Below are 27,319 nucleotides of genomic sequence, written 5' to 3'. Positions count from 1 at the left end.
ATCACCCAGTGGACTAGAGAGTATTCGTAGGCATTTTAATCTTGTTTTAAAAAATAATAGGGATTTAGCTATTGCACTGGCAGGTGGCTATCTTGAGCCCATTACATATCTATATAACTCAGTATTCATATGGATGTGTTTTGCAACAAAAGACAAAAAATAAGGCACAGTCCCTAGACAGAAGGCATACAGCATTAAGGTACAGGGGATAAAAGTATGAGAACAGAAAATTTTATCTTAAAATTTAATGGGGGCATTAAAAGTTTCCAAGTCTTTGGTGATAATTAATGCCTCGAGGAAGCCGGTTTTGGAAGGGGGTGTTAAAGGAAAGGTGCTTATTTGGGTATTGCGAGAAAAAACTGATTTGGTGTCCAGGATACGATGAACAACCAATGCTTCCCTGGGTATCACGGTATTTGGGGCTGGAACAAACACAAGATGGTAGCTTCTGCCCTTGATTTGGTTTCATTTACTTTATTTTTAAAATCCAGTTAACATGAAAGGGAATGTGGGTCTTTTTGGTTTCTAAAAGGGAGAAGTTTTTAAAAACAAGTGAGAAGTGTCAAAATCAAGAAAAATAAACTGCAATGTTGTTCTAGAAAAAACTAGGAAAACAACAGAAATAAGGAGAAGAGTCAAAGGTAATGATCACAAAGCAATGGAAGAATTAACAGGATACAAGGTTAATTATGAGGAGAAGGCTTAATATGAAATTTGTCTTAAGACAAATTATTAACTTAAAATAATTTTGATGAAAAAGGGGAAAGATACTGTAAAATATTTATTTAATAAAAATAATCTTATAATCTATACAGAACCGAATAAAAGTACAATAAATTATTTCCAATTATTTGCAAGACTATATACAGTACAATTTGCGAACAGGTTGCAGCTTCTACAAATGTGGCCACACACCAAAGATGTGAACGTATCAGCGTCGGGTGTAAAGGCTCCATTTGTGTGCCATGAACTTTGATTTCAATTCAGGCCAAATGATGCTTTGGTAATGTGAACAATTTGATTGCACCACAGTCCATTTTATGTTAAAAAATTAAATGAAACGCTTCGAATACCACTTTTCCATTTGTTTCTGAGTAAACAATTCCCTGTGTTGCAAAATAAAATGGAAGATGAAATATAAATTTAGAGTCTGCCACTTTCATGACATTATGTCCCCTTCCCACCCTTAGTGTTTTCCCCTTCCCTGTATCTGCAAAGAGGTGAGTGGAAAATGACCGAGTCTTATCCTATTAATTTGCTTCTAGAGCTTCCGCTTGAACCAAATAAATACATCAATTCTGCAGTCTTGACATTATTACTCACACTCTTTAGCTGTGTTGCTATAAAAAAGTTAACCCCCCACCCCAAGATTCTTTTCAAGATAAGGCAACAAAGGCGGCGTTAAAATCGAGGGATTGAGCAAAAAGGGAAAAGGACTCATGGACACGAACAACTGTGGTGATCACAGCGGAGAGAGGAGTATAAGGGGACTACATGGTAATGGAAAAAAAACTGCAATAAATATTAAATTAAAAAAGTGTTCGTGTCTCCCATACTCTAGCAGCCACTTGGTAGACTGATTTGAGGATTAAATGTACACAGAATAATGTTTGTTCAAGTACCTTGGAAATGGAATCACTAGCAGTTGTTACTTTAAGCAAACATTCTAGGTGATCCACTCTTAGAAGAAAAGGCAGGTGAAATGTACAAAATGCAGGGATCACATCTATCCTGGTTCCTGTCCCATTGAAATAATCAAAGAGGATAAGATTGTGGAAAAGGCCTTGGAATAATCCAAATACTAATGACACCCTTATCTTGGATGTGAAGGACAAATATAAAAGCTCTAAATGGAGATGAAGTTATTTAAAAAAAGACTTTTTCGTTTTATTTTGGAAATAAAAGGGAATGCAAGTGCAGAGTGGGCTAGTTGTGTCTTTAGCCCATATTCTAACTTTTCATCAAGGAATTAACAGCCCTTCATACTGAAGAATAAACGATGAGGAAACCTGCGTTACTTTTTTTGGATTAGGTCTCTTCATTCAAATTATTAGCAGGCTTCAAAACTTGCCTTATTTTCTAACTAAATGAGCTTCTCTGGGAAGCATATCAATAATGCAAACATGTGCTTCTCACAAAAATCTACACAAATACAGAACTGTCAAGATGGGAACCGAGAACATTCATACAGTGAGTTTTTAAAAATAAGTTATCAGAAATGCTACACACTCCTCATAGGACAGGACACCTAACCAGAGCAAATATTGCTTGTGATGAGAACAGCTTTCATCTGTAGAAACACAAATGCACATGAGTAACACAAAACAAGAATTCGGTTGAACAGAGGCAGGTGCTGTCACAACATATTTCTACCTCGGGCTGTAACATCTTGTGGTCCCCGTGGAGCCCCGGTCTCCCCCTACCCCCGCCAACCCGGCTCGTCAGATACAGAAGTGCTTGACCTATGACACACCACGCACTTGCTCTCAAGTACACGGCAGCCTATGCTGCATGACTGTTTGCAGTAACTTGGTTTTCAAAATCGAGTTCCCTTTTGAATCAGAAAAAAGCCATCTTTAAATTACCCACGGAATAAACTTCTGCTTCTCTGAACACTATTGTGTTACTCTAGGAATACATGTATGGTCAGCTGGCTGCTTCGAAGCCATGAAGTGCTCATTCACAAATACATGTCTGCACCGTAAAGATGAAATACACCCAGAGCCGTGGTGGTGCGGAGTCCCTGCCATGAGTAGCGGCTTGTCAGCGGTGTCCTATATAGTAGTTACTTGAGAACTTGACTCTGGGTCCTCTTGCCTCCTGTACTTCTTCATAATAGTGACTGTACCGTTAGCCAGGAAAACCACAGCAATGAGGGCGAAATAGCCGGCGTAGATCAGGAACTAATGCGGGGGAGAGAAGGCATTGACAGAATCATCAGTAAGAAGGCGAGCTGTTCTATTACGTGTGTGTAAATAAACACACTTCAAAATTAGAACTCATTCAGTTTCTCCATAAAACTTCAAAAAACAGTGTGCTCACCCCCGTGTCAGGCGCTGAAAACACACACAGGCAGCAGAGCGTGCTGGTCCGGAAGCCTGAGCACAGATCCTCACTATATCCCTGGCTGGCTGTGTGACCTTGACTGAGACACTTCTCTGAGCCTTGACTTCACTTTCAAAATAGAATTCCTAATGCCGTGTTTTCTGCCTTACGGGGTTGCTGGGAAGGGATGAGCTCACGTATGTAAGTGTTTATTAGCATAATGCTGATGCTGTTGATGCGACTGTTTGTATTTTCGTGGCTTTTGTCAGACTCGTGGTCTCTACCCTCTGCAGATACAATACCTGGGTATGACTAACGGGCCAAGTTCGAAAGGTCAAGAACTTTAAATTTTCCCTAGAAGGGGGCATAGAAGGTCAACTATAAGGTGGGGCAAAGACAGGTTTACAGCTGTGTGTGTGGAAAAATATAATAATTAATAATATAAGAATAAACTGTGTTGGAGTACTCACAACTCTAAACCCACTTTTGCCCCACCCTGTGTATTCCCTTGCAGGATTACTTTTTATGTGGCTCTCCTCTAAGCCAATTTTTTAATGTGACTATATAGTTTATCAACAACATCAGCACCATATCCCTCCTAAAATAACTTACTGGATACTTATAAGCTGGTCCATGGGTTCAATAAGAGAGTAGCTCTAAGTCTTTCAGCCAAGTTTAAAACATTTGGACACATTTTCCTGTGGGGAACCTGTTCATCAGTCATGGCAGTCAGAGTGTCGGCATAACCCACCCAGTTCTACCATCCCGCGGTCAAAACCATAATTTCTACAGCAGGGTAACAGGCACTTGGTTTCTGCCCCACCCTCCATCCCCAGTGTGAGCACCTAACTCCTGCACGCCTAACCTCTTCTCGAGGTTTTCAGTGCTGGTAGTAACTGGGAAACGTTCACAGAAAGTAATAAGCTCCCGCTCCCCCGCTCCTCCACCCCCACCTTGTTGGGGCAGCAGGATGCAGGGGGGACGAGGAGGCTTCAGGGTTAGATGCTGGTTTGAACCCGAGCTCTGCCGCACTGCTGTCAACTCTGACTTCTTACCACTGCTTACCTCTCAGATTCGTCTTATGTCTAATCCTGACAACGCTACAAAATTCTACACAACGTACCTGGTGCACAGGAAGCACTCAGTGCCCTTTACCTGTTCTTAGATCTCGTCAGTAAAAACAAAGCTGATTTCTGCTGATGTGGAGGGAATAATGGGGAAGCCATCCCCTGGCCCGAGCTGGGGGTGTGGCAGGCAGGTGATTCGACTGCCTATTTCGTCGAAGCACAGGGCAAACCCTACCTATCAACATGGTGCAGAAAGGCACCTGCAACCACACGATTCCTCAACAAAGAAAAGTGTTCCCGGAGTCCTGGGTGTTTGTGCAGGTGTTCTCTCAATAGGTCAGGTGTTAAGAATCATAATGCTATTACTCATCACAGCAGGTCATCGCTGTGGTATCTGAGTGAGGGGGATGTTGAATAAAGAAGGGAGACCGAGCTGAGAGGTACAGCAGGGCCCCATCAAGAGAGGATCACCCCAACACGCTCCTGGAAGTCAAGAGCCACGGACGGCAGATGGCAATGGGAGGGGACACTTACTTTTGACTTGGTGTCTGTCTACACTGGATTTGTTTTCATCAGGCACGCCCCACTCCGCCACCCTGATCAAATCAAACACCTCCAGGGCCAGAACAGACCTCACCTGCGTGGTGATGTCCAAGCCGAGGCCACTGGCATCGACCACGATGAGCGTGAGCAGCGTCTGCAGGGCCAGGGCGATGAAGGTGTTCACACCGAACACCAGGGCGTAGCGCTCCATGCTGAGGTTGGTGGCTATCTGGAAACTTCAAAAACAGAAGAACAAGAAGGAATAAACAACAATATCTTCCTGGGAAGTTACAGTTTCTCCTGTGAATCGGAAGGCTACCCCCCTCTTGCTACCATCAATTCCTTTCCCAACCAAGTGACAAGTATTTTGTTGCTAAATGATGTAAATCTCGCCCTGACTGGCGTAGCTCAGTGGATTGAGTGCTGGTCTGTGAACCAAAGGGTCACTGGTTTGATTCCCAGTCAGGACTCATGCCTGGGTTGCAGGCCAGGTCCCCAGTAGGGGGCGTGTGAACGGCTACCACACGGTGATGTTCCCCTCTCTCTCCCTGTCCCTTCCCCTCTCTCTAAAATAAATAAACCCTTAAGGGATGCAAACCTCCTGCGAACATCTGGAAACAGCAGGAACACAGGCACAAGGACATAAATGAAGTTTGCCTAGATGCTTGCTCAGGAGAAAACCGTATAATGCTCTCCCCGTTTGCCTCCTTTAACCAGGAATTTTAGTTTCTTTGTAAAGAAACCAGAAGGTCTACGCTACCACAGATTTCCCTAACGATGCCTTGGGTGAAATGCATACGTTGCTATGGTGATGAGCAGCATGTAGATGATTCTGAAGACAACGTAGGACACGTAGCAGACCCAGATGCTGTCCACGGAGTCCATGGTGTACACCGCGGCAGCAATCAGGAGTGAGAACAGAGACAGCGTCATCTCCCCCCACGTGGACCAGGGTATGTTGATGTGACCAACTGCAAAAACAGCCACAGCGCCTACAGAGCGGAAAGAGGAAAGTAATCTAGTTATTTTGCTAAGTAAATACTTTTTTTTTTTAATTTAAAAATCAGCTTATTGCATTTTAAAAGCTGTGGACTTACAAAGTAGGCAGCTCAAGATTACTGTGTGCCTTGGAAATCAGGCAGAGAATTTGGCTCTGATGGTATAAATGCTGTGGAGTCAGCGTGAGGGTGAGAGACTGGGGGAGGGCAGTTGGCAACGAGATGGTAACGGAGGCCACGGACCCTGGGATGCTGCTGGGGACAGGCGGCCAAGGCAGAAGCAACGAGCTACGGAACCACTGTTCCCAGGGGGCGCCAGGGCCCTTCGGTAAAAGGGCGATAGTGGTGACGACAGCTAAAGTCTGCAGGGGGCTTTCTCAGTGCCAGGCACAGTTCTACGTGTTCAACAGAAGTCACGTAAGGCCTCCCAAAAACCTTACGACACATGTCAACAAATTAGAACAGTCAGTGGCCTGGGCTCTGGGTTCAAATCTTGACCTAGTACTTACCACCTCTAGGACCTTGGGCAAGTTATTCCCAAAACTGTCTGCGATTTCGTTACCTATACAATGGGGACGGTGACTGCACCTACCTCGGGAATTCAGGGAGGACTGAGTTAGTGTACATAAAGCCGGAGTGCAGAACAGACAAGTCACCCTTCGCTGCTCCCTCAGATTTGGGAGGAACCGCTGCCCCGCCCCCCCGGCACGCGGCGCCGCTTACCCAGCAGGGTGGACACGGCCTCCACGCCGCCGTTGTAGACTGCGGAGCTGCGAGAGGGCGTCACCTGCTCCCACAGGCCCTGTGTGTAGTTGACGACCTGGAAATAGCCGCAGGTGGAGAGGGCCCACCACACCGACCAGCAGAGCAGGGGCCGCGAGGAGTAGCACACGGCGAAGTCTCTCCACAGCACCTTCAGCACCAGCAGACGCTCGGCCGGGCGCTCCTGCACAGCGAGGGGGGAGCTCAGCCACCACGAGCGCGACTGGGTGGCAAGCCACGCACAGGCTCCACGTCCTGTTTAGCAGACGTCACACCCCCTCCTCGTGAAAATGCACATGCAGGGTGAGGCAAAGTGGTTTCACAGTGGCTCGTGTGCAGAGTCGCACAATGGTGAGCACCACAAAAATAAGCTGTGTTCTGCATACTCACAACTGCACATCTACTTCTGCCCCACCCTGTATTCTGTATGTCTAGCAATTACACTTATCTTCTCAGGGGAAAAAAACACATTTCCATACAATTTTTGCTCTAAATGCTCTATGAACATCAGCACGGCTGTATGTAATCAACCCAGCAAAAGATGTACTGTTTACAAAATGAAGGTAGAAAGGTGGTCAGAAGTCGCTGACTTCAGCCCAGGGGCAATGACGTCCCACATCCCCCCCACAGTGGGGAGCAACAAGAATCAGTAACTATTAAATCGCCCTCCAGTTAGAGTCCCGCGGTGACAACCCGCTGTCCTTACTGCTGACAACTCACTGAACAGTGATGGCTAAGGCAGAACCCTCAGAACTAGACCCAAACGCTAGCAGCCATCCTCTCTGGGTAGTGGGGCCATCTGTGACTTTTATCTTTCTTCCTTACACATTGGAGTGTATCACCCAATATTTATAGGAAACATTACTAGGATATTGAGTTAATGAAGCTACTGTGCTTATAATGGAGCAAATGGAGACGCCCTGGAGCTACGCACCACCCCCGGACTGCGCCAAGCAGTCGGCACGCAATTCCGGACGCCCCGCGAGGTCCCTCCAGCTCCAGCTGCACCGCAGGTCTCCCCGTCTCTGTGCACCGTGACGACTGAGCCTTGGTCAGAGCACGGGGGTTTTACTGCTGTGGTGAGCATGGAAAGGCAGAACGACAGAAGACAAAGGGACCAGAGGGGAGCTGCCCACGACATGGCACACAGCAGCCAGGATGTGTCACAGGAGCCACGTGACAGGGCAATGACACCCACGGTGGCAGCCCGGCCCAACCCTCCCATTGGCGGCGGCCACGTGTCTTGCATCAGAACATCCAGATGTTAAAAGAGTGCTTCTTCCTGCCGCCGGCCCCTTCACACCTTTATTTATCCTTTTTTACATTGAGGTATAATTTACCTAAAATAGATCAGTTTCAGGTATACATGATTCAATACTTGTATATACTACATAATGCTCACCACAGTAATTCTAGTTAACTTCTGTAACCACACGTAGTTACAGACTTTTTAAGGTCTATTCTCTTAGCAGCCTTCAAATTTGCAATGTAGTATTTATTTTTAACTGTCGTCACCATCTTGTTCATTACACCCTCGGGACTGACTTCTTCTGTAACTGGAAGTCTACACCTTCTGACACCCTTTACACATTTCTCCCACCACCCACTCCCTGCCTCTGGCAACTACCAATCTGTTCTTTACATCTATGAGCTTGTGGTGTTGTGTTTTGTTTTTCTACTCCAAACCTAAGTGAAACCGTATGGTAGTTGTCTTCTTTTTGACGTATTTCACAGAGCATAATACCCTCAAAGGCCACCCATGTTGTTGCAAATGGCGAGGACTCACTCTTACGGCTGAGTGACATCCCACTGCGTGTGTACACACCACATTTTCTCTACTCATCCGTCCACGTGGGGACACCTGGATTGTTCGAACGTCTCAGCTGTCCTAAATGATGCTGAATTGATGAGCAGGGAAGACGTTTTTCAATCAGTGTTTTGTTTCTTCAGATCAATACCCGCAGTGGGATTGCTGGGTCACATGGTGGTCCCACGGAACCCCTGTCCCGTTTTCCACGGCAGCTGCACCAACTCGCATTCCATCGACGGTGTCAGAGGGTCTCCTTTTCTCTACAGCTTCGCCAGCCTTGTGATTTCCTGTCTGTTGGAGAACAGCCATTCTAACAGGTGTGGAGCGGAATCTCACTGTGGTTTTCACTTGCATTTCCTTGGTGATGAGGAATGTTGAGCATCTCTTCTTGTATCTGACGTCCATCTATGTCTTCTTTGGAAAAAGGCCTACTCAGATCTTTCCCAGTTCATTTCATTTTATTTTTAACTCCCCCATTTTTAACTGGATTTTGTTTGCTGCTGTGCTGTACCGGTTCTTTGCACGCTCTGAATGCTAACCTGCCGTCGGATGCACGGTCTGCAGACGCTGCCTCCCGTCCAGCAGACGCCGCCTCCCGTCCAGCAGACCGCCTTTCCACCGTGTTGACAGGCCCCTGTGCAGGGCAGCTTTTCAGTTGTGGCAGCTCCGCTTCTTTCTGCTGTTGTGGCTTTTGCTTTGGGTGTCAGGTTAAAAAAGTCACTGCCAAGACCAGTGTCGGGGATCTTGCTGACTGCATTTTCTTCTAAGAGTTTGTGGTTTTAGTTCTTATATTCAAGACTCAATCCAGTTTGAGTTAATGTGCAGTGCCATCTTTAAACAGAACCTTTAAAAGGCAGAGTGAGTGATCACAATACCAAGTCAGATGCCACCTTTTGCTTAGCTCAGTTGTGTGCCCGGGAGATTTATCCACCGTCAGACCAATGTCTACGAGGGAAATTTTTGAGAGTCTGTCTGACAAACTTATTATTTATCAAAATATGGTTCTACCAGTCAGGACTGCACTTTATTCTGATTTTCACGGCTGGTCCCTTATTGTCACTCAGGTCTCAACTTGGACACCAGCTTTTCAGAAAGCCATTCAACACCCTTAAGCAGTCACTGCTTCTCCCACCACAGTCACTTGCGAGCCCATTCATTGCGCTGCTTATTTTGGCTCCACTTCATCTCCCCTTTCTATAAAATCACGATCAAACCACCTGCCTGCCCACATACTCTTCTCTACCGTAATTACTACAGTTACAATTTATGGCTCAGTTACGGGCTCTGTCAACGTCACATACCACTGCCACCTCCAGGACCCACATCCTTCGCCACCTCCCAGCATGTCGAAGGGACACCTTGGCGTTTCGGGCGGTACAGCGGCCGAGCAGCACTGCTTGCCTGTTACGGTGCCAGGAGCAGAGCCAAGGACACATGGCCCCGACCCGCACCCTGGTTTTCAACGCACTGTGGCCAACGGGACGGTTCCAACCGTGCTGGCCCCCAACCCAGTGAAAGACTTCACGGAGCAAAACAGAGATTGAAGTGGATCCCTTAAATATACTCTTAAATTACATTTAGGGGGATCTCTGTGTAATTCTGCACAAGTCACTGTCTCTGATCCCAATCTTATCTCTGAAATGAGACCGTCAGGAGATCTAAAGTCCCGTGTAACTTTAATCATATGCTATGACTGTTCTACAACCTGTGGTTAGAATCATTTCTAACTCTAAAATTTTATCATTATTCAGCATGTCAAGTACTGGCATTTTGCACATCTATGAGCAACAAATACAAAATTTCTCCATGATGATAGATTTCAAATCATTAGCTGACTTTAGGTTTCACCTCAGTGGGCAACAAAAATCGATTTAGTGGGTGATGACTGCATTATAAAAAATTGAATGGGATGTGTCAAGATAAAATACTTTGTTGTAAAAACCTCTGTTTCAGTTATAATATACACACACATCTGAGTGCTGGCTGCTGCACAAAATGTTTCTCACTGAGTAGTTTTCTATTCATGTTCACAAAGTTTAAAACTCACTGGTCTGTAAAACCTTTAGAACTCTGGCCTGTATGTCAATATTTAAAAATAATACACATTTTTATAGGTATTTATATACCTACCAATCTCAGCTAAAGCCATTTTAACACATTTCAAACAGGTTTTTAGAAACAGTTCTTATTCCGATTTTCTACATGAGACATATCGAATGAGTATTCGTGCTTCCTTCCCTTATCAACCCTCTGTCAACTCCCCAACGTCACCAAATGACCTGCGAGGGCACCAGCGTTTCATTCCGATTTTGTCCCTGGTACCCCTGCCCACGTGTGCCCTAGTTATCAGAGAGTGTGTCACGGTGAGTGTCACCCAGGCTCCACAGTGTGACCCCAGCTCTGGGATCGTGACCTAAATGTCCACCAGTCACCAGAAGAGAAGAACAAGGGTGGGCAAAACAGACCAGGCTTCAGTAAGGACGTCAGATGCCACGGGGAATCGGTGTGGGTTAACCCGGGTGGAGGGGAGCCAGACTCTGTTCCTCCGGATCAGCCCACGAAGCTTATGGAGCCTGGTTTCACGTCTGACAGAGCCCGTCTGCCAAGCTGGAATGGAACAGTCTTATGTCCAAGCCTGTCCCAGGATGTGTAAGACTAACTCAGTGTGTCTGGAATGAATCTTGCCCCCCACAGCTTATGGCCTGATAGGATAACAAGCTTTTATTTTTTTTGAAAAGGCGGGGAGGCAGTGAATCTTCCCGGCTGCACAGAATGGATGGATGGATTCTTCTGATGCCAACCCTCTCTTCAAGTTGTCACAGTCACACTTCTAATACTTATTTCACCTTCTTCAATATTCCTTCTGAGTCTCTTCTTCTGGATTACCCATTACTATCCCACTTCAGTGAAGTATCTGAATTAAAATCAAGATGTTTCCAGCACAGCAGAGGAAGGTAACACCGCCTATCCTTAAGTACTCTGGGCTTCAGTTCAGAAACCGGAAGTAGATACTCATCATTTGTTGGAATCACTGCATCTATTCATTTAGCAAAAATGTCCTGAGTGCTTTATTTATCTGCCAAGTTCTGGGGATCGAAAGCTGAAGGAGAGGCAGCCCTTGCTATGGCTTCTGAGCCACCTCTGACGCAGACACAGTGGAGTGCTGCGCCAGTGAGACCTGGAAGGTCATTCACTCTGGGAAACACCTTTGCCATCCCTAACTTAAATCAGCCCTGTTTGGAATCAATGAATAAACGAACGAACTAACCCACCAACGCGGTTAAAACCTGAATGCACATGAATGGCACGTCCTGCAAGAGGGGGGTCCTCCTGTCTGTTCGGTTCTCTCACTGTGAGTCTGGCTCCCCGAGGAGAAAGAAACCCTCAGACTTAATTTAAGGCTGAACTTACCGGCTCCTCCGTGGGAGGCTGTCCGGCGTGTAGGGGGGTTTTTGACTCGACATCCTCCCAGCCCGGAAGGTGGTGAGAAGCCGAGGTGGCATTAACAATACCGCCGTTTTGTGCGACGCCACCATGCTGTACCTTGACACCATTCATTCCCTGGCAGGTGGGATGAACGTGGTGAAAGAAAAGGCTCTTCTGTGGCATAGGCAGAAACCAGGCCACGGCAAAAGCCACGGAAACACAGGTAAGAGAGATGACATTCAGGCTGAACAGGGACCAGCCCGCCACGGAGACGAGGATCTGCCCCAGGACAGAGCCCACTGTGAAGCCCACCAAGGTGGCAGTTCGACTGTAACTTGTGACTTTCTGGTACCTGCTCAGGTCTACCACACTGTAGATATAGGAGTAATAGGCGATTTCAGTGGCTGTGGCAATGCCATAGAAGAACTCCAAGAACTGAACGGCCAGCAGTCCCTGGGCATAGAGCAGCATGAACCACGTGACGATAAGGCTGAGTCCCTGCAGCAGAATGACGGGCTTGTAACGGAGGTAGTCTGTGGCAAGGAACACCGGGAATAGCAGCACCAGGTAGGAGTAGGTCCATACTGGGTAAATCTCATTGAAGACCTGACAGGAAAAGGAGGGGAAAACCCATTAGCGATATCAAAGGACCTGGAACACTCATAACAATTTATTCTTATAAAACAACCTGCCGACACCTCAAAACCGTCACCTTATCAACCAAAGAAATGAGGACAACAGTTCTGACGAAAGGTTGGAATACACTCCCGCATTTCCACTCCATCCTCTTTTCCCTAAGATCCTCCCCGTTCATCAAGGCCGAGTTCACAGGCTCCCTCATCCTGGAAGACTGCCAGAGCTTACAGTCTTTGTACCACAACATTCAGAGCTCTCTTTTCTTTTTTAGCGTATTCTTTATTTTTCAATCGTTTCTTTTTCACTGACTTTCCCTCACTACCTTGTATCCCCCCTGTAATCACCACTCTGTGCTCTGTGTCGGTGAGTGAAGTTTTTTTGACTGCACCCCTCCACCGCCACCACCTCCCCCTGCAGAGCCGCCCGCCCGCTCTGTGGACATTGCTCTGTGTACGTCGCCTCCCCAGCGGCCGCACAGCACTGATGATCAGCCATGGCCGCACACTTCCCGAGGAACTCTAAGAATTCCGAATGCCTAGCCATGGGCATTTTTTAACAACCTCCCAAGAGGTTTTAACATGACCCAGAGCTGAGAACCAGTGCCTTGTAAGTTCTTTACCGGTGACTCATCTGTACAACCTAATGGACAACATGTTGTGTAGGAGAGGCTCGGCTCAATAAATGTCTTGGAAACAAATGTTCTGGAATCCTCATCAATTCTTTCTTCTACCCACAGGGTAGGGAGCCTTGGTCCCACTGCTTGTTTGATTGGGGCTGCTTTGCTTTCTCTGATTTTAAGTTGTGTTTCTTTGGGAACCCAGGGAAGAAATGGTAAATCTGTTTACAATCCTGATAGAATAATCTCTGGATGGTAGGATTATGGGCAAATTCTGTGTCCTCCTTTTTGCTTGGAAAAAATAGCAATGTTGGCTGTTTTCTTTTTAATGTATTTTTAGAATTGAGACATAGTAAAAATAACCTTTACACTTTAAACCATTAAAACCTCAGCTAGAATGTCATTTGCGGTGTGACCCCTAAGTCTCCCTGAGCTCTTCTTAGACTTCATCTTCATCCTCAGTAAAAGAGGGATCAGACCTAAACCAGAGAGAATACGTGTAACTCACTCCGCTTTATTCATCGGTCTGAAGCGAACACACCTGGAACAATATGAATTAGCTACATTTATTGAACTGTCACCCCCATTTTTGCAGTGACAGTCCTTGTAGGGGACTTTTCCTTCCTCTTGTACGTGCCCAGTGTCTAGCAAGGTCTACCCAGTCAGTTTTTGAAGATCATTTTGAATTCTGCACCAGTGGCCCCAATGTTCACGTGCTTTCTGAAAGGTCATCTTGGTACCAAGCTAACACTCTGCGTGGACACTGTGATCCTACTCTTTGTCCGAGGGCGACTTTCTTTTTAGCTCTTATGTACACCTCAGTTCACCCGGGTATACAATGGGCTGTTTTAAGGTTTTAGAGGAACAACTAAGTAAGCAATTATTGGAAAATCTTCTGCCAGTCCATACCACAACTAAAAAAGTAAAATACAATCTGAAATATGTTCCGGACTTGATTTGTTTCTGACTGGCCACAGAGCAAAAGTGACTTGCCTAATGGCCTCGCCTTCATGAAGTTTGATCTAATTTGTGCTTGTAAGTCACTTAGCAACCTTCACTGGATCAGAAAATGTTCTTGTACCTGAACATGTACACGGAAGCATAATCAAGAACTGTGAAAATGATTCTTGTTCAGAAGTGTGAAGACACATGAGAAGTATGAGTAACGCTGTGATGGGTGAACCACGGTGTAAGGCGGCCTCACGGGAGGAGACCGAGGGGCCCAGGGCGCACCGAGATGAAGGCTGGGCGCGGTGAAGGCTTCCCTCCAGACTTTTCGTAGCTGCGTTCCATCGACAGCTCCCCCCTCCTCCTTGTACCTGTTGTGTACAGATACTCCCCTCCAGCTTTCTTAGGTCTGGCAGTGCCTCCTTGGTCTGACTCGGCACGCCCACTCCCCCGGCATGTCTTCCCAGCGCAGCACCAGAAAGCCCTATGAGCCGTCTTGCCTTTCTTCTGAAACACCCTCCGCAATGTCCCTCAGCATCCCCTCTTCCCATTTCCCACCACGTGCCTTTGGTCTCTGACTTCCTCACGCTAGCAGAACGGTGTGCTGAGACACATCATAGCCTCTCAACGAGAGTTGGCCCACAATGGTTAACTGCCAAGTTTCCATTACATAAATCTCATCCCTTTCATCACCGATTTAAAGTGTTGATAGTTGTCTGTTTCTACTCCTAATACAAATCCACAACACAGATAATGAAGACAGGAAAAGTCACATGGCCAGACCTGCAATGCCAAGTGCAAACAAAAAGCAAAGGCCGGTGGGCAGAGGTGGGGAGGCTGGGGAAGAAACCAGATGGCTTCTCTCTAACTTAGTCTAAGCGACTTACTCTACGCAAGAGATCAACCACAGGTGAGTGTCCCCCCAACAGGACAACCGGCACCGCAGCGGTGAATCTCTCCCTGTGCCGAGGGACTGTACATATACTGTGCAACCCACCCTGCCGACAGGACTGCCCCCTGAACCCCAAAGAGGGAAATGCCATCACCCCCATTTCACAACTGAGAAACTCGGCCTCAGAGAAGGTTAAGTAAACTGTCCCAAGTTATCACAGCTGCGGACTGACTGGCAGGGGAAGAAGTGAACCCAGGTATTCTGAATCCAACGCACTTGGATGCCCCACTTCTCCCACTGATAAACTCTTATGGATCATGTACCGTGTTCCAGGGTTACTTTGAATGCTGGCGGCAGCTTTTTTGACCTGCCCTGGGGGGCTTCTACAGGACATCACAGAGAGATAAAGACCAAATCTCCGGAGGTTAGCCACTGGGTCTCCAAAAGAGGAGAGTTCTCTCTCAGTGCCTCCAAGGAGAAGCTGTCACACCGAAAATGCTTGTTAATGGACACTTTTAATCTTGAAGGCAAACTTCCTACACACAAAAATTATAGACGCTGCTGTCCAGACCCTGGGCAACACCTTATCTCGGGCAAAATCTGCCACGTGAGCAAAAGGAACTGACTTTACCCTAAGGAACTTTTCATAACTCCTTGGGTCGGAGCTGGTTTGTGCTTTCCTCTGAGACAAAAAACAGTCAAGGGGAGACACGTGTGGCTTTAATTTCTAATTCAGATTCAGGCTTTGTTTTTGGATCAAGCAGCAATTAGACAAGTAGTTAATAAGCAAGGATCTGCGTGACACAGCTTTCGAGCTGTATGGAGGGCAGAGGAGGAGGAGTAAGAGGAGGAGGAGTAGGAGAAGACAACCAGGACGACAAAGAGGAAGAAGAAAATGAAGGCTGTTCTCCAGGAGTTCGCAACCCAGGGAGGAACACACACACACACACACACACACACACACACACACACACACCACTGACCAGGGAGGGAGGGAACACACAGCTGCTTCTCTGAGATGGGCCTTGAAGGGTGAGGACATGGGGGCAACAGAGAGCCACGAGCAGATCCGTGTGGGGGGATCACTCCAGGCTGAGGTCTCATCTTCGAGACCCCGCCAGTGAACTGGACGAGCCCGTGAACATGCTGGACTGTAAGATGAAGGTGGGGGGAGCCTGGGCATGTGGAAGGAGGATGCAGGTCGAGGGAGGTAAGGCTGTGGCAGAAGTAAGAGCCAAATTCTGTAAAGCTCTGAGCAGAGCTTTACAGCAAGGTGGATTTTTTTTTAAGAAAACCAAAGAGAAGTACTGAATGCCTGTCAAATCACTCGCTAAAAAAGACAAAAAGATAAATGACCTTGGGGATAAAGAGCTCTATTTTATTAAACATTTGGCTTCCCACTCTTGGGATACAAACTTTAACCTGTTTAAAACTTTAAAAGTGGCAGCTAAAAGAGGTTAATATTTTTTCTGGAATCTAAGAAAAAAAATCCTTTGTGAGTCCATCCATCCTTTTCCTCCTTTCGTCTTTGGGTATGGTGAACAATAGCTCTATTTAAGGCAATCCAACTCGACACTTGTGAAGTCTTCTAGAGGGGGAAGTAGAAGCTTCAACACGAATATCGCTGACCATGACTGAACATTCACTTTGCCTAAAAATCTTGTCTTATTTTTTATTTCACTGTCCACTGGCGAAAGCATGCACTCGGCCAGGAAGGAGAGCAAATCGTTCTGTTTACTTTAATGATTAGGGTATTTTTAAAAGCCTAGGGTTCCAGAGAGGGCGAGCAGAGCCACACTGCACACAACCAACAGACTCAGCCCTGATTCCAGGGCCCTCAGAGACCCAGGACACCCCTTTCCCAGACGCTCCCTGATCCTCAAACCCTGCCCTGTTCCTCATCTAATTTGCATAACAGGAGTGTGCTATGTTTTTCACAAATCAGCAATCTTTCCTGGGCCTGGCACCTGTGCTTTATTTCTATGCCCCCTGCACATACCTCACTCACTCTAGAAAGCTTTCTGGTAAGACAGGGCGCGTGATGGAACATCCCACAACAGCTCTGCCCAGGGCACGGGACAAAACGGATCGGCTTTCAAAGAGCAGCACTGGGAGAACGGTCTCCCCCAGCGCTGCTCAGTCAGGCAAGGTGCACACACTGATCACATGGCCGTTCGCATGAAACTTTCATTGTCGGCAGCTCCCCGGCGGTGTCAGTTCAGCCTCAGGGGCAACACCTCTGATCCGAGGCTGTGTTGGGCATCCAGGATCATTCTCATATTTACTACGGTCACTTTCCCAAGAGTCAGCCCTTTCCCTTTAATTACCAATATTAAAATTCAGATGTGTAGTAACTGTTACAGTCTCTGGTGGAGTGGGGCATAGGAATGAGAAACATAAGATCTGAAGCTCAGTAAAAGTCCCTGATACACTTGCTGGAGGCGGGACAAGGAGAAACTCAAATGAAACCCTCCATTCAGGATTTAACACCCAACTTTCAACTGCCTGTTAAACGACCTTGAAAACAGAGGAGCGAAGCAACAACCAAATTAGCCGTAATTACATCCTGTTCTGACCTGTTATTCAGGGACACCGAGTCACTACTCAAAATCGGTGACGAATCACAGGGAGAAGAGTAAGGTGTAGACAGGAGTATTTCACAGCAACTGGGAGGAACAGAGGGCGCAAGAAAACGGGGCCAGCTAACAAGTGCCCACTCAGCCTTCGCCCTTTGCAGTGTTCCAGAACAGAACACCGGACCTGAGCCTTCAGGCTTTGCCGTGTTCTAGGAAGAGAACGTTGACCTTGCTGTATTTTGTGGTGGGGCACCTTGAGTTTAGTTCCTTTTTCAGTTCACATGTCTTTCCTCTTTAAAAGCAAAGTGTTGCAACTGATCATAAGCTTTAAGAGTTAAACATATTTAAAAAATACACAATGCATTTCTGAAGTCCTCATAAACCCTCATCTAAGGAAAATCAACCAGCAAGGAGTTCTTAAGCACAGACTATGGGCTCTCAATTGCTCTGAACATCACAGAGGGACAGAAGCCTTGCAAGATCTCACCACGTGATTGGGCAAAACTAACATCTGTGAAGCAATAATTCACAGGCAAGAAACTGTAATTAAACGCCAACTCTGTGATACCATCTAAGTATCAGCTTTTATCCCAGGAGGTGGGGTTGGGGGGCCGCATATCCTTGGACACAGCCTCATTCAACTAAGAATCAACCCAAATCCAGATGATGGGTTCTTGTCCTGTACGGTCCTTATTTGAGCACATCCATCTCGTCAAAGGTAAAGTGTGAGAAGGAAGAGGGTGCAGTGGCGGGGGGGGGGCTTTCATAAAAGCAGGTGTTACACAGCATCTGGTCCCCTACTTTCAATCAATAGATATTTACCAAATCTTTACCATGTCCAAAGTGCAGCTTGCTGTTTTCAGTTTTGTCTTTTTTTTTTTTTAATCCCAATACACCCCTAGCAGGAACTGCGGGACAGGCCTGAGCAGAGTGGAGCTAAGCTCCAAGACGGCATCGCCACCCCGACACCCGGGAGCCCCGGGGCTCCGGGCCCGCGTTCGGGTCCTTGGCAGAAAGCGCGCCCAGTAAATCCAAAGGACAGAAACACGGCCTGAATTCATTTAGCACATGGCGAGGGGACGCCTCCCAACGGGGAAAAGTCACAAATCAGCCCAGGAAGGCGCCGGCACGGCCACCCACCCCCACCCCCGCCCGCCCCGCACGCTGGCCCCAGGCTCCCGCGAGACCCGTACCTCCCTCTCCGTCAGGTTCTTGTCGGGCCCCAGCAGGTAGGGGGTCAGGAAGGGCTCGGACGGCCTGAGGTTGGCGAAGAAGCCATAGGAGCAGAGCAGCGAAGTGGGCAAGAACCAGCCTTCGCGGGGGACCCGAGCCGTGCGCAGGAGCATGGTGGCCGCAGCCGCCGCCGCCCGCCGGGACACCGGGCCGGGAACATCCATCCGGGGCGCGAGAGGCGGGGACCCGGCCCGGTTTCTTCCTCCTTCTCCGCCAAATGGAGTGAGGTTCAAATGTTGCCCCAGCGCCCGCACCTGTCGCCACGCGTGGCGCCTCCTCTCGGCAGAGCGCGACTGTTCCAGTAGGGTCGCTGGCCTTCCCAGCGCCGAGCACTTCACGTGTAGAACCGCAAGGAGCTGCCAAGAAAAAAAAAAAAAAAGAAAAGAAAGGCGTGCCCAAATGCTGACGCTCCGCAACGCCCCCAGGCTGAGAGCCAATCACAGAAGACGTCTGGATACCTCTTCTCTTCCATTGGTCGGTGGTGGCGCCCCAGGCCAGGGTGTAGGGCGGCGGCAAGGGCTAAGGGTGTGGGGGCAGGGGTGCGACAGCGCTGGGCTTAGTCAAGGTCCTTGCTACCGCTTGTCAGGGAGGGATGCTGCGTGTGGGTCGAATCCCAGCCGAAAGAGGGCGTCCCCGTCTCTCATTCTCTGTCACCGTCCCTCGGGGCGTCCATTCAGATTCTCTTTTCTCGGAGACTTAGTGGGCAAGGCCTGACATGACCTCTGGGGCAGGGGATTGCTTTACCCTACGACAGTTTTCGTGGTGTAAGTTGTGTTCAGCTGTCACTGAAAGACTCTGCAAGCCCCGGAAGCCTAACCGGAAGAAAGGAAAGCACATAAAATATTATGAGAAGAATGAGCCAGCTAGTCCCTGAACACAAGGACCTCAATGGAGGACTAATTAAAGAGATTTAGCTCTATGTTGTCACTTTCGCAAGCAGGATACGAAGAGAATGCTATAGCCTGTTTTTAAAAAGTAAACTTTGAATCAGTAAAGCAACTGTGAAATACCACCTATCTGTTCGGTAAAAAAAAAAAAAAAAAAAAAAAAGGAGTTCGCATAGTTTTCAAGGGCAAAGCATGACAAGAAGCCCCAGTTCTTTCATTTGTCTGTAAGCCTCTTTCTGCCTGACGCACAACCTGACTCCTTCCCAATCCGTCCCCTGCAGACCAAGCTGCATCACTGAAAGCAATTTTCTCAGCGCAGTGTTTGCAGAGTAACAAGCCCACACGAAATGCTTTCGAACTCTGTTTGGCTTCAATATATGCTACGACCCATCTAGCTCAATTTTTCTCCTTCCTAAGCAAATGGCACTTTTTGCAGAAAGGAAACTTTTTGAAACCAACCACAAAAAAGAAGTCTCCCACAAGGAGCAATGCGGTAAAAGGAAAAATGATTTGTTTCTAAGGCTTTACAAGTGAATGCACCAAAATATATGAATTGATTACTCTCTAGAGAAATGCAGTGGTTGGCCCAGCAATGAGTCTCAAACTGCGGACTAGGAAGCCAGAGGGGTTCTTTGGGGCGTTTTCAGAGTTCCTCCAGGTCAAGCTCCTTTCACAATAATTCTAAGGCTTTCCTTGGCCACTCCAGAGACCACGTGATGTGTGATGACATCATCACTGAAGGCTCAGAGAATGTGTGCTTATATATTTTTGCGTTTAAAAACATTCCAAACTTAATTTCTAACATGGCATTTACTGATAGATACAACCCACAAAAACAAAGTCCTCAAAACTAAGAGTCCTAAGACTAAACAGTGAGAACTTCTGACATCCATAATACAGTTATATAGTCTGTTCATCATGACTACAGAGAGAACAACGCCGGTCCTCTTGGTGACTGCTTTGCATGAACATTCAGCGATTTAGTAAAACACAAGAAAGAAAAAGAAAACCAGGACAGGTCTCAGAAAGAGAAGGCCACCTAGTGTCCCTCGCCTGAGGCCTGCAGACCTAAGTTGTGTTCATCACTGGTTGTTGACCTTTTCTTTGGTAAAAATCACTTGGGCAAATCAAGTCTCCTTCTCAATGTTGGGCATGGACAAACAGTTGATCTCGAATTGGGGAGAAACTGTTTTTTTACTATTTTCCTCTAAGAGGACAAGGTAGGCAGAATTCTGAGAATGACCCTTGTACAGTCCCCCTTCGTGTAGGGGATGAACCCAATCTGATGAGATAGTACAACTATGATTGTTACATTACATGGCAAAAGTGAGAATATCCACGTGGGCTATTGAGTCGCACCAGCCCTTCCAAAGCGGTGAACTTTCTTCTGCTGGTAGCAGAAGCGGAAATCAGAGAGCTGTCTGAAGACAGACTTGGGGCGCTGGTGCTGGGGGGCTATGTGGCAAGAATGTGGGCACCCTGCAGCAGTGGAGATTGATTCTTGGCTGATGGGCAGCAAGGAATCGGGGAATTCCGGTCCTATAGTTACAAGGAATTGAATTCTGCCAACAACCAAAAGGAGTTTGCAAGTAGATTCTTCCTCAGAGCTTCCAGATGAGCCCAACACCCTGACTTCTGCCTGTGAAGTTCTAAGTAGAGAAGCCCCCCAAGCCCCTTGGACTTCTGATCTACAGAACTATGAGTAAAATTGTGGTTATATATTTTTTATGACACTAATTCTGGTAACTTATGCAGCAATAGAAAGCTAACAGAGGTAAGTAGAATGTATCTTACACACTGAGGTAATATTTATATACTATGAGATTACCCATTAGATGTATTTAAGTGCCCAACTCAGTGGCATTAGTTCATTCCCAATGTCGTGCAGCCTCTCGTTCTAAGACATGTTACCACCCCAGAAGGACACTTGTACCCATTAAGCAATCACTCCCCATTCTCGCCCTCCCCTGGCCCCTGGCAAACACTAATGTGCTTTCTGTCTCTATGGCTGTATCTGTTTTGGGTAATTCATTCAAATGGAATCATTCTGTCACAGGAAAAATTCCCAGAAACTGGATTCTTTGCTGATGCCAGCAGAGAATTACAGGTCAGCAAGCCTACTAGCAGGCAAACGAAGTTTATTAGTGCTAAGGTGTCATGGGAAAGCAAAAGAAAGGGAGGCAAAAACAGGGTGGCCAGAGGCCAGGTGGTCAGCACCTGGGCAGCTAGAACCTGGACAGGGGTCCCCCATGTGGCAAAAAGAGCCAAGAGAGCGAGTCCTTTATTCCGTGGACTTACATAGTTGGCAGGATGGGGGTGAGGGTGTACATGTAAACCCTCATGTACAGCGGGTACATGTGGTGCTCTCCCCCCCGCCCAGTGGATACGTGGCTACCCAAACATAGGTACATGTGGGGGTCTGTTAGCTTAAGTCCTTATCTTGCTTCAGACTCTGTTTCTTTTGCATATGTGACAAGGGGGCAGGCAGTTACCCAAAGTTGTTTTAGAGCTTCCTTTGGGCACTGTGGTCCCCCTCCCGTTCTAGGCCTTGGGATGAATACAGTCTCACAGTTTCCCTTTTCCCCACAACAGAGAGGATGGGCAAAGGCTTGCCAGGCCCCCCCTGCTGCGCCACCGTAGTTTGTTGGGGTGTTCAGGATACCCAGCCTCATCAGACCAGGCTCAGAATCACTGAGTCCACAGTCCGGCCTTGGCTTCTAGCCTGCGGTATTAAGTTCTTGGTTAAGCAGCAAAGGTGAGGGCCCCACCTTTATCTCCCCTCTGGCCTCTCATTCTACCATAACAATACAATATGGGACCTTTCGTGGCTTTTTTGATTTAGCAGAACACTTTCAAGGTTGATTGACATGGTAGTATGTATCAGTACTTCCCTGCTTTTTATGATGGGAAACTATTCCATTCTGTCTATATAATGCATTTTGTTTATTCTCTCATCCACTGATGCACGTTTGGGTTCTTTCTACTCTTTGACTCTTGGGAAGAGGGCCCCTGTGAACATTTGTTTGCATGTATTTCTCGGGACACCTGTTTTCAATTCTTTGTGGTGTGTAAGAGTAGAATTACCAGATGACTTCATAATCCTGTGTTTAGATATTTGAGGAGTCGTCAACAATTTGAGACCCTTCAACATTCTCACCAGCAGTGCACGAGGGTTCCAATTTCCCCACATCCTTGCCAATGCTTGTTATTTTCTTTTTTTTTAAAAAAAATTCTATTCTAAGAAGTGTAAAGTGGTGTCTCATTGTGGTTCTGATTCGTATTTACCTAATGATAAATGATGCTGAGCATCTTTTTATGCATTTGTTTTCCATTTTCATATTTTCTTGGGAGAAATGTCTATTTAAGTTCTTGGCCAACCATTGAATTGAATTATATGGTGATTCTATTTTCAATTTTTAAAAAGTGCTTTTTGATTTTAGAGACAGAGGAAGAGGGTTAGAGAGAGAGAGAGAGAGAGAGAAACACCAAGTGTTGGCCTCCCATACGCACCTGGGAATCAGACCTGCAACCCTTTGGCACACGGGACGACGCTCCAACCAACCGAGTCACACTGGCCAGCACTCAACTTTCCACTTTTTCAGGAACCTCCACACTGTTCTCCACGGTGGTGGCACTAATTTATACCCCCACCAACAGTGCAGTGCTCCCCTTTCTCCACACCCTGGCCAGTCAATGTTTGTTACCAGTTGACTTATTAATGATGGCCATTCTGACAGGTGTGGGGTGGTATCTCCTTGTTTTGATTTGCATTTTGCTGATGATTGGCGATGTTGAGCATCTTTTCATATGTCTGTTGACCATCGTTTTGCCCTCTTCGGAGAAATGCCTATCTAGGTCCTGTGCTCAGTTTATAACCAGATTGTTTGCTTTTTTTGGTTGTTATTTCTTTACTTTTCAATATAATATACCACAAAGATGTTCTCCCAGAAAGCAGAATATTGAATAGAACATTTGTTCTTCATTCCTACAAGAATGACAGATAGAAACAGCTTTTTCTTAGATTATAGATGAGAACGCTGAGGGACAGGGAACCTCAGTCCTTCAAAGTCACACTTACTCCCTCGCCATGAGTTTATGGAGAGCCTATTGTCCCAGGTCTGGTTCTTGGTGCCACGGGAAGACAAAGAGACAGTCCCCAACCTCTGGGTACTCATATGATGAGTCATTTGTGAGTCAGTCATCCAAGTCCCACTTCAGGCTGTGCCCCTGAAATGCCCCAACATTGATGACCTTTGTCACAAACAGAGGCAAGCTGTATCCTGACAATAACCCAGTGACTGCGCCGGGCCAGTCGGTAAAAGGCCAGGTCAGATCACACGTGGCCCTCCTCCCCGTTTTTTGAATGCTTGACCCAGAATTTCTGTATGTAGTCATCAAGACTCCGCCCCACATGAGCTGGCTCATGGTGCAGCCCGTCAGAAAGGGTTGCCTGCTCATCAGCCTACTCAGCCTGTGTGGGCTGGGAATGTGGGACCACACAGGCCAGGCATTGCCACACCATCAAGGACCTTTGGAAAAGCGCGGAGGTTGCTCAGTACACGTTGTGTGGAAGCCATCCTCCCACCCACCTCTCCCTGTCTTCTGCCTTCCCTCTGACCTCTGCGGTGGGAGGCTGCAGTCGCTCACCGTTCTTTATCGATTCCATCCTGTGTGAACGGTGCACCCTGTAAGGACAAACCTATTGTTGATGGTAATTCAGATGTCGTTACACCAATACTGTCATTCTCTAACTTGCATTTATTTGATTGTACTTTTCTTGCCTCTGATCTTCCTAGCTCATGCCAGCCACCACAGAATAATCAGAATAACCTTCGTAAGGTTGTATAGAATATGATCCTCGTCCTTACCTCGGATTGTTTAAGAATTTTGGGTGCTTACTGAATAAAGGCAACACGCATTTCTGAATTTTGTTAACCCCTTCAGCCTTAGTCCCCACTGCTGTCCCGAACTCCCTGCGGTCAGCTCCGAGGTGCTCACCAACTCCCCAAGATGCTGCTCAGGTAGCTTCTCTCCTCCATCCCTGCAACCCTGCTCCAAGCTGTCACCGTTTATTCACTGAGCTAGCCCGGGATCCCCAAACTTGTCTTCCTGACCCCAGCCTTTCCTCACTGTAGTCTGTGAGCATATCAGCCAGAGTGATCTTCCTAACGCCTAAACCAAGTAATGCCAATCTTCTGCTCCAATCCCCGCCCTCCCAATGGCTTCCCACTGTGTTTGGAATTAAACCCTAAGGTTTTAGCACGGCCTGTCAGGCCGCCCTGCCTGGTCTGCTCACCAGGCAAAGCCGGCACCCCAGCTTCAGATCCCATTTGCTTTCCCATTCCTGCTGGTACCCCTGACTCTCTCAGTCTTCCAGCAGGCGGGCTCCCACCAAGATGGAAGAGAAGAGGGCGGGGATGTGGGGATGCCCCTCTAGCGGGGTTTAAGCAGTATGTGAACCTGAGAAGGGCTTACTCAGGAGACAGCGAACCTGCCTGCACCGCCCTGGTTGTCTTAGCTCTGCTGTTGGGTGTTTCCCTGAGAACTGGGATGCACATGGCCCAAGGGTTCTGGGTGCGTCCTCAGAAGTTCCCAGAGGGCTTCTGGAGCTTGCCAAAGGCAGGCCGGGAGCAGACAGTCACTTGTGAGGCAGCATCCCTGGTGGACGGTCTGGACTCAGTTGAAGAGCCTATTCACATCGGACCGGCCTCACAGAATGGGTTCCAGCCGAGGCTAGAACTGACCGGACTATTGAGCAGAGCCAGGTGCTGAAATGTATTTTCTGATAGACTTTTATCTCTTTTTAAGAATGCATAGAACTTTTCAGAAAGAAACTGTTTTAAGCCCTGTCTTCTAAAAGCACCTGGCCTCTCCTGGCAACCTCCAAAGGCAGCAGTCGCAGTCAGCAGTGAGCGAGTCACGAGTCAGGATGTGGGGAATGAAGTGGAGGGCGTGTGCGCATGGCCGCCGTCCAGCACTCATCTGTGGCCGCGTGACTGACCGAGGACTAATGCTTTCTGAGATTCCCATGGCCACAGTCAGGCCGTATCTATTCAAATGCTTCTGATGCGTCACCCGCCTCTCCCCCGCTCCACGGTGCATGAACACACACACACACACACACACAGCCACACACACACACACACACACACAGCCACTTGCTTATGGTCTCTCCTCATTCAGTTTCGTATGCTCCATGTGGTTGGTAAGGTATTTGAAAAGTACCTTCTGGTGGAAAAATAAGGCTTCAGACATTTCATGAAAAGTCTACCCGGATGGAAGAGATTCAGAAGAAAATGCTCTTCCCAGCTTTTAATATGGATGCTAATTTGGGACCTCCAGTCCAGGTCCCCCCAACCCCCAAATTCCCACCATGGTGTTCGCCTTTTATCTCCTCCGAATTCTAGGGTGAGGGGTCTTGGATGGAAAGCTTAAAGAGGACATTCGCAGTTCTTGGTGCCGAGATTCGGGTACTAGGGGACGTGAGGACTCCAGCCATCTGTGCTTGCGCTTGAAACAGGGAGAGGACTCCCGGGAGCTAGAACTGAAAGTCCTGCCTGGGAGCTTTCCTTTTCCCCTGGGGAAGGGGGGCAGGTGGCGGAAGTGTGGACGCACAGGCTCTGGGGAGGGGTGGGTGTAACGTGGAAAGTCTTCCTGGATGTCATCTGTTTTTCCTGTGTGCTAGGAGGCTGGGTGCGCGCCAAGAAAAGGGGGCAGATTCTACTACGGCATATGAAAGTTACAATGAGCTTCTGCAGGGAGTGACTGGCATGGGCGAAGGGACTGCCCAGCTCAGCCCGCCTGCCTCCTAACTACGGCCTGGCTGTGCCGTGGAGAAGCCACGGCTGGGAATTCCTTGGGGTCGTGGGTGAAGGCAGATGGTCAGAGACAAGGGCATGCTGAGGCTTTGAAAGCTGATGAATTAGCGAAGGGAAGCCAGCCAGAGGGAGCCCCAGGCGGGAGATAATGGGCTGGGAGAACAGGAGGCCTCTGTGGGCGGGTGGGAGTTTATGAGATCTACCAGGACTTCCTGGCTGGTTGGGTTTAACATTCCACAGGAGGACCTGTTCTGAGAGATGACAGGGTTCGGGTCACGCTTGCTTGCTGGCAGGAACTGGCTGCTGAAATCCCATGGAATGCAAAGCGATCAGATAACAATCGATCAGAACACAAAGGCAGGAGCCTGTAAGCAGTGCCAGGCTTTCAAAAACACCGCCCCTGTTTCTCTGGGGAGGATTTTGCCCAGCTGCCACGCTGAATACTGTCCAATCCAGCAGCAAATCTGGTGGGCTTAAAATATGCCCCAAATCCCACCACCTTTATCATTGCCACCATGTATCCAGCTATCTGCAGGTGCATTTCACCTGGTCTTCCCGTGACTGTCCTTGCTCCCCTACAGCCTGGTCTAAACCCAGCAGCCAGATTCATTTAAAGCATAACTCACATAACACTCTTCTGTTCACAACTGCAGAGCAGCAGAAAAGTCCCAGGGCTTTCCAGACCTGCCCTGTCCCCTCCCCCAACGACTGCCTCTCCCCACCCACTTTACTGTCTGGTCTCCTCTTCCTTCTCTCCTGCTCAGTGGGCTTCAGCCTGCTGGTCTGCCTACTGTCCCTGGGTCCTCATGCGCTTTCACTGCAGGGGTAAGCACTCACTGTTCATTCTGCCTACAAACGCCTTCTTCCATACGCCCATGTCATTACTTCCTCTCCTCCTCCCGGTCTTTGCTTAAATGTCACCTTCTTCTCTAGGTTTCCCTGGCCATCCCACTGATATTATTGACCTTCCTCCTTCTACAAACACCCGGTCCCCTCCTCCAATCTATTTTTGCCACAGGGCATTGTCTGCCATCCAGTGTGTTTTTCTGATTGTTTATTGTT

At 47.7% G+C, this 27,319-nt stretch overlaps 1 protein-coding gene across 1 annotated transcript; it reads right to left on the bottom strand.

The window, feature by feature from the left end:
* Positions 1 to 130: 130 nt before the first annotated feature.
* On the bottom strand, positions 131 to 19,053 carry SLC19A2 (solute carrier family 19 member 2). The gene is made up of 7 exons (XM_037167442.2): positions 19,011 to 19,053; positions 18,513 to 18,908; positions 11,637 to 12,257; positions 6,377 to 6,599; positions 5,455 to 5,647; positions 4,750 to 4,891; positions 131 to 2,903 (listed from the first exon to the last, which is right to left on the bottom strand). The coding sequence occupies exons 2-7, from the start codon at positions 18,714 to 18,716 to the stop codon at positions 2,775 to 2,777; spliced, it is 1,512 nt and encodes a 503-aa protein (XP_037023337.2). The 5' UTR covers positions 18,717 to 18,908; positions 19,011 to 19,053; the 3' UTR covers positions 131 to 2,774.
* Positions 19,054 to 27,319: the final 8,266 nt, after the last annotated feature.

This window comes from Artibeus jamaicensis, unplaced genomic scaffold (genome assembly GCF_021234435.1).
Source record: "Artibeus jamaicensis isolate MK-2021 breed Jamaican fruit bat unplaced genomic scaffold, CSHL_Jam_final scaffold_625, whole genome shotgun sequence".
Lineage (NCBI taxonomy): Eukaryota > Metazoa > Chordata > Mammalia > Chiroptera > Phyllostomidae > Artibeus > Artibeus jamaicensis.
This window is presented reverse-complemented; position numbering and strand designations above follow the sequence as displayed.

Coding starts and splice junctions, on each gene's coding strand:
- SLC19A2 (XM_037167442.2), bottom strand. CDS start 18,716: ATGGATGTTCCCGGCCCGGTGTCCCGGCGGGCGGCGGCGGCTGCGGCC. Junction 12,258..18,512: donor AGAACCTGACGGAGAGGGAG/GTACGGGTCTCG, acceptor TTTTCCTGTCAG/GTCTTCAATGAGATTTACCC. Junction 4,892..5,454: donor CTGCTCATCACCATAGCAAC/GTATGCATTTCA, acceptor CTGTTTTTGAAG/TTTCCAGATAGCCACCAACC.